This window comes from Cebus imitator, unplaced genomic scaffold (genome assembly GCF_001604975.1).
Source record: "Cebus imitator isolate Cc_AM_T3 unplaced genomic scaffold, Cebus_imitator-1.0 Scaffold494, whole genome shotgun sequence".
NCBI classification, from domain to species: domain Eukaryota; kingdom Metazoa; phylum Chordata; class Mammalia; order Primates; family Cebidae; genus Cebus; species Cebus imitator.
The window spans coordinates 776144-784127 of record NW_016107809.1 but is presented as its reverse complement, the minus strand read 5'-3'; the positions used below and the strand labels follow the sequence as shown (position 1 = coordinate 784127).

Sequence of the window (7984 nt, the reverse complement as noted above, 5' to 3'; positions counted from 1 at the left end):
ACCAGGATGGTCTCGATCTCTTGACCTCGTGATCCACCCGCCTCGGCCTCCCAAAGTGCTGGGATTACAGGCTTGAGCCACCGTGCCCGGCCGTGACACATTTCTTTTGCTCTATCTCTTACAGGTAGTAAGCTTACATAACTAATCATTATTCAGAGAACTAGAAAATTAGACATTTGAGTTGATTAGCCTCAGGTGATCTACAGGACACTGTTTTGTCAGCTAAATAATAGCAATTATTTTAAGTCAATACTATTTTAATAGATTTTCATTATTTAATGTTATTTTTAGTAAGTATAAATACTATGTGTGTGTACTAGTATCTATGGCAGTACTATGTACAGTGAAGAAACAACATAACTTTTTGAATGAATATAATTTTATATATGCTTGAAGTAGTTTTGATTCTCTTGATCAATGTAGTAGTTCTACAAGTAGGAACAGGCATGCAGTAGGCACTTAGGAAGTGTTGAGTGAATAAAAGATCTGCCAAAAGTTTAATGGCATTTTGTCAGCCCTGGTAAAGTAACTAGTTATAAAACTGACAGAGAAAGGTTTGTGGCTCATTATTTATAAATATTTGTAGAGGAAATTTTAAAATAATTGTGCCTGAGTTGTTAGTCATACTAGAATGCTAGATTCATTAAGCAACCATGCTTCTGTTCACCAAGCTTCATTTGGCCAATTGTGAAATGAAGAGAAATTGTTAAAGGATTAACATATTTTTCTCTGATTTAGGTATTATTTTAGTACACGACTTAACAAATAAGAAGTCCTCCCAAAACTTGTATCGTTGGTCATTGGAAGCTCTCAACAGGGATTCGGTGCCAACTGGAGTCTTGGTGACAAATGGGTAAGCCCAGAATTATTTCACAATTGGTTTGAAAGGTTATAGCAATCACAGGAATGTACTCTCCAGAATAGCACTTTGTAAGTTGTTTGATTTGCAAAGATTTCTCTTTTAGTCTATAGATTATCTTTTACTTTAACAGTATCTTTCACAAAGCAATAGTTTTCATTTTGATAAATTCTGATTTCCCTTTTTTTCTTCTATGAATTGTGCTTTAGATATCCTAAGAACTCTTTGCCTAATCCTAGATGATGCAGGTTTTCTCTTGTGTTTTCCTCTACAGATTTTATGGTTTTACATTTTTATAGTAAAACATTTATATAAAACATTTTAAGTTTTATAGGTTTACATTTAGATCTATGATCTGTTTTAGGTTAGTTTTATACAAGTTGTGAGATTAATGTTTGCATATGAATGTCTAATTGTTCCAACACCATTTGTTGAAAAGATATCCTTTCTCCATTGAATTAACTGCTTTTGCTCCTTTGCCAAAAATCATTTGGCCATATTAGTATGAGTCTATTTCTGGACTGTAGTTCTGTTCCATTGATCTATGTGTCTCTCCCTTCACCAGTACTACACTATCTTGATTATAGTCTTAAAATTGAGCAGTATGATTTCTTCTACTTTATTCTTTTTCATAATTGTTTAGCTATTCTAGTTTATCTTTCTACATAAATTTTGAAAATCAGCTTGCCTATATTGACAAAAATTTTCATTGGATTTTAATTAGAATTGCATTAAACCTATTGATCACATTGGAGAGAATTAACATCTTTATCCTGTTGCATCTTCCAGTTCATGAACACAATATACCTCTTCATTTATTTAGATCTTCTTTTATTTCTCTAATCAGCATTTTGTAGTTTTCAACACACAAATCCTGTACATGTTTTATTTTATACAAAAATATTTAATATTTTTGAAGGTAGTATAAATTTTGTTTTGTGTTTTGAGACTGGGTCTTGCTCTGCTGCCCAGGCTGGAGTGCAGTGGCATGATCTCAGTTCACTGCAACCTGTGTCTCCCAGGTTCAAACAATTATCATGCCTCAGCCTCCCAAGTAGCTGGGATGACAGGCATGTGCCCTATGCCTGGCTGATTTTTGTATTTTTGTTAGAGGTGGGGTTTCACCATCTTGGCCAGGCTGATGTCAAACTCCTCCTGACCTCAGGTGATCCACCCACTTTGGCCTCCCAAAGTGCTAGGGTTACCGTGTGAGCCACCATACTTGGCCATAAATGGTATATTTAAACTTCAGTTTCAAATTGTCCATTGCTAGTATAAAAAAAAAAAAATAGAATTGATTTAGAGCACTGACCTGTATCCTGTGACCAGAGTTTTTCAGTAAAATCTTTGGGGTGCTCTACATAGACAGATTTATTTTTTCCTATTATTTCTGTATGCTTGTTGTCTTATTTCTTGCCTTATTGCATTGGCAGCAACTTCCAAAAGGATAATAAATAGGAATGATAAGAGTGAATATCTATGTCTTACTCTAAGTATCATGTCAGCTTTAGGTTTTTTTGTTGACATCATTTATCAGGTTGAGAAAATTTCTTTCTATCCCTAATTTGCTGACAGTTTTATTAATCTCATGAACAGATTTCTGTCAAACAGAACAGAATTCTGTCAAAAGCCTTTCCTGCATCAATAGATAGGGACATTTGGCTTCTTCTTTCAACTGTTAGTATGGTGGATTACATTCACTATTTTTCAAATATTGAACTAGCCTTTCATTCCTTGGTCATTGGTGTCTTGTTTTCTGTTCTCATAATGTCTTTGACTGGTTTTGGTGTGAGGATAATGTTGGCCTCATATAATGAATTGGAAGTATTCCTTCCTCTTCTATTTTTTGGAAGAAATTGAGTATATTTGATGTTATTTCTTTTTTGAACGTTTGGTAGGATTTACCAAGAGACCACATAGGCCTGGAGATTGCTTATTTTTAACCGCAAAGTCAACTTCTTTAGTAATTAGGATTGTTCAAGTTACCTATTTCATCTTGGGTGAGTTTTGGTAGCTTGTGATTTTCAAGGAATTCGTCTATTTCATTAAATTTTTGAATTTATATCAATAGAGTTGTTTACAGTATTTATTGTCCCTTTGATAGTTGCACAGTTTATAGTAATATGATCTTCTTCATTCTGATTTTGGTATTTTATGTTTTCTCTTTTTCTTGTCAGAATTGTAGAACTACGTTTGTCAATTATGTTGATTTTTTTTCCAAAGAAGCAGATTTTGGTTTCATTGATTTTTCTCTATTGTTTTTCTGTATATAGTTTAATTGATTTCTGCTCTTATTTCCTTCCTTCTGCTTGCTTTTGGTTTATTTTGTTCTCTCTTTATAGTTTCTTAGATTACTGACTGGATACCTTGCATTTTTGCTAATACAAGCATTTTTAATGCTATAAGTTTTCCTCTAAACATTGCATTAGCTTCATCCTGCAAATGTTTACTTTTATTTTCATTTAGTTCAAAATATTTTCTGATATTCCTTGAGCTTTTCCCATGAGCTATTTAGAATCGTGTTGGTTGGTTTCCAAATATTTAGAGGCTGTCTGGTCATTCCTTGCTGTTGATTTCTAGCTTAATTTTATTGTGATCTAAGAGCATACTTTATATAATTGTGCTTATTTTGTATTTGTGCAACAACCAGTATGTGACATGGGTGTTGTTTCAGTTTTCAGTGTCTTTGGTATGCTAAGTAGGATCAAATCCATTTATGCACAGCTTTGACAATGAGCTCAAGCATGTATGAACTACTTCATGGGGTCACTTTCTGAAACTTCACCCTCTCTATAGTCTCTCCCATAGTTTGTGATTTGCTGGGGCTCCCTCTTTAGGTCTCCTGTCCAAATTCTGTCATACACTTGCACAACTGCACCTACGTCCAGGGCCAAGTGGTAGAAGGACAAAGAATAAAAGCAATGAGAGTTTGCCCTACCATCTTGGGATGCAGTTCTGTTAGTCAAAGAGAAAGATTTTCCTTCCTCTGTGTTCATAAGCAGGGGTCCCCAACTCCTGGTCCATGGCCTATTAGGAACCAGGCCACACAGTGGGAGGTGAGTGGCAGGTGAGTGGGCATTACCATCTGAGATCCACCTCCTGTCAGATCAGCAGCGGCACTAGATTCTCATAGGAGTGTGAATTTTATTGTGAACTGTATATGTGAGGGATCTAGGTTGCAGGCTCCTTGTGGAAATCTAATGCTTGGTGATCTGAGGTGGAACAGCTTCATCCTGAAACCATCCCTCAAACTCCTGTCTATGGAAAAATAGTTTTCCATGAAACCGGTCCTTGGTACCAAAAAGGTTGGGGACCACTGTTTTTGAGCATTCTCTTTGTGTTACAGCCTTTGCCACAACCATCATGGAATTGCTCAGAGGCTGGCTTATGACAGAACAAAAAATATTGTATTTCTACACTATCTCCAAGCATTCAGGAGCCCCCTTTCTTGTTTCATGAGCCAGAACTATAGGCCTTCTTCTGGAGTTTTCTGTTGAAGCTTTTGGGTTTTAAGCTGAGCTGCATTCAGATAAGGGGATATGGAAGGGAAAAATATCATAATCTCACTGCTAATTCAATGGTTCTTTACATGGTGGTCTTCTTTCTCAATATGTTTACTACTATTAATTTTTCAGAGTCCTCAAATAGCCACTTAATTCATCCTGTCCAGGTTTTACAGTTGCATTCACTGGGAAAGACAGGATAGAGTTTGCTTATTCTGTCTTACCTAGAACAGAACCCCATTTTCTATTTTTTGATTAAAGCAAGTCTTTCAAAGACTGTTTTCTGTGTAGAAGTCTAATTGTTATGTGAAACCTAAATGTAGTATTAAGCTTGAGTAATTATATGTAGATTCCTGTAAGACCTGATAAAGAATAACCACAACTAATTTAAAACCCACATTTCAAAGCCTAGTTGATATTTCTTGTTTCCTATCTCAATTCCTTTCATCACTGATGTCTTCATTAACCTAGCTTGTTCTCTATTTTCTACTAAGATTTTTACTCAAGAAACTTGTCCTTAAATTTAGGATTAAGAGACAGTGTATTCATATCAGAAAGAAATCTGCATTTGTGTGAGGGAATTCAGTAAAAATTCTATATCCATTTGCATTTTTGACACTGCAGCTTCATTTTGATCCTATAGATAAACCTGCAAGGTATTAAACAAGCTTAATACATTGGTGTGCTTCATTGGTGCGTTATTTTGTAGCATCAAAAGATTTGGAAACAACCCTAGTGTCTGAGCAACAAAAAATTCATTGAATAAATAATGACATATCCACATACTGAAGCAGTATTCAACATTTGAAAAAGAATCAGCCTGAGCCAGGGGGATCATGAGGTCAGGAGATCGAGACCATCCTGGCCAACATGGTAAAACCCTGTCTCTACTAAAAATACAAAAATTAGTTGAGTATGTGCCTATAGCCCCAACTACTTGAGAGGCTGAGGCAGAAGAATTGCTTGAACCCAGGAGGCAGAGGTTGCAGTGAGCCAAGATTGCGCCACTGCACTCCAGCCTGGGTGACAGAGCAAGAAAATAAAAAATCAGAAAGATCCCTAGGAACTAAAATAGAAAGATCTACAGAGGGTACAGTATTAGGTTTAACAAATCAAGATGCAGGGAATATACATCGTATACATCCTACTGTGTAAGAAAGAAAAGAAGTAAGAATATGTATTTGTATTTGGATAAGGAATCAGTGAAAAGATAAATAAGAAACTATTAAAAATGGAACCTATAGGGGGCTGAGGAAATGGGTGGATGGGTATAGTGGTAGGAGCAAGACTGCTTTGCATATATCTTTTATATCAGCTTGAGTTTTTAGCCATATTTTTAAAATTTAGGTAAATTTTATGTGGTTTTTACCACAATAAAAAATTTTTTAACTTTATTATGGAAAATTTTAAACGTATGTAAATACAAAGAATGGAAAATGAACTCCCATATACCTGTTGCCTAGTTTCAACAATTATCAACATATGGCCAGTCTTCTTTCATCCATACCTCTACCCACTTCCTATCTTCTCCCACTCTCAACTGGATTATTTTGAACCAAATGTTAAAACATCATATCATTTCATCCATGTATAGTTTAAAGCATAAAGGCTTTTTTAAACATGACAACATATAATTATCACAGCTAAAAATTTAATAATTCTTTAATAACCAAATATTATTTTAATTTCCCCAATTGTCTCATTAATGTTACAGTTGATTTTTTTCAAAAAAGTATCTAAATAAGGTACACTGGTTGTATCTGGTTTCTTAAGTGTCTTTTCATCTTAGGTTCTCCCTTCTTGGTTGTTTTTTTTCTCAACTTCCTAGCAGTTTATTTGTAGAAGAAGATGGCTTATTTGTCTTGTACAGTTTCCTACATTTTGGATTTGCTGATTGTCTCCCTGTATTGTCTTTTAAACTCTGTTTCTGAATTCTAAATCTTCTCTAAAGTGGTAATTAAATATAGTGGTCTGAAAGATGGAAGCTTTTTTGGTCTTTATTTTTCCACCCAGTATTATGGATGTAATATGATACCTGGCTGTGTGTCTCTTTGTGATGGTAAGGAGTTATCAGCCTTATCCATCCATGATAAAGTTCTTCAAAAGTTTACCAAAAAAGATTTCAAGGTTAAATTTTAAATTGGATACAACATTTTATGAAAAAGATAAAGGTAAAGAGAAATAAGAGACCAAACTATATTCATATGCTTTAAATCTGTCAATGTGCAAGGAATAGTGCAAGACTATGTGAGAAATGTGTGTATATCAAAGATGATATTTGATAGAAGATAAGCAAAAATTCTAAGTGAGACAGGAGGAAACAGTCCTAAAGGAAAGATACTCTTAAAACTTTATTCCCTGACAAAGCGAATTGCAGCTTTGAACCATGTCTCTTTAATTAGGGTTGCTGTTGTTATGAATAATCAAAGGTCTTGATCATGCTATTACTGGCTTTGATGCAATAAATAGAATAGTAATATTTTTGTGAGATGGGAGGTTATATAGTTAAAACAGTTGTGTTCTGAGGCTGAACAGTTTGCTGAGGCTCTGTAAGATTATTGTGAAGGGCATAAATATTTAATAACTTTTCCCCCTAACCAAATTTAGAATTTCTCTAAGAGAAAGAAAGAAAAAAGAAAGAAAAGTTTTTTACACGAAGAAAAAAAAGCTATACTCAACTGGATTATAGTGATTGGATCATACAATATTGATTTACTGTCATAAATTTTGCACAGCCAGATTTTGCTGACTGTTGTAAGTTGAGCTTTTAACGTGTCAAGAATCCAAATCTGTTTTATTTCTAATATATGAGTAGAATTTAAATTAATTCAACAGCAATGAGCCCTGCATTTTTTTCAGTAATGAGAAGTATCATTTACATCACCACTCTGTTCTTTGGATAAATTTTTTTAAAAAATAACAATTGTACTAGCCAGTGATCCAAAACTACTAACCCTAAGTGATTCTTACTGCCTGTCCTCTATTTCCCATTGCTCTCATTTCAGGAAAAACAACTACTTGGTACTAAGTCCTTTCCTTTTACTATTCATTTTGCATTTCACCTGTTTCCTTCCATTTCCATGTGTTTAACCCATCTTTCCCAGGCTATAGTATCACCTATATTTGATTTATTCCAGGCTTCAGCTTCTTGATTTCGATTTTCTTATGCTTCTTATTTCTCTACAATTCAGACAGAAATGTGTATTGTAGATATAGAGTTAATGCACACCTCAAAAGATACCCAAGAAGATTGCCATTTTGTCTTCTAGCACAAGGCTTAAGTGCCATGCTAGGCTTTTGGGTTTTCTATACACTGAGACTTAAATCCACTCTCTGCTTCTACTCTGAAACATTCCTGAGTTGTTATGTTAGCCTTAGAAGACAGCTATGTGGTAAGTCAAGTCTACTAACTATAGTATACTTGTTCAATTATTCAGTATTTTTTTTGAGACGGAGTTTCACTCATGTTACCCAGGCTGGAGTGCAATGGCGCGATCTCGGCTCACCGCAACCTCCACCTCCTGGGTTCAGGCAATTCTCCTGCCTCAGCCTCCTGAGTAGCTGGGATTACAGGCACGCGCCACCATGCCCAGCTAATTTTTTGTATTTTTAGTAGAGACGG

General features: G+C 35.0%; 1 protein-coding gene across 1 annotated transcript in view; it reads left to right on the top strand.

Moving 5' to 3' along the window:
- The window catches only part of RABL3 (RAB, member of RAS oncogene family like 3), a 41155-nt gene that overhangs the window by 23812 nt on the left and 9359 nt on the right, over window positions 1-7984 (top strand). The window contains exons 4-5 of the mRNA XM_037733126.1: window positions 739-853; window positions 7368-7383. Of these exons, the coding sequence (XP_037589054.1) occupies window positions 739-853; window positions 7368-7383 (131 nt within the window). The remainder of the gene's footprint in view (window positions 1-738; window positions 854-7367; window positions 7384-7984) is intronic.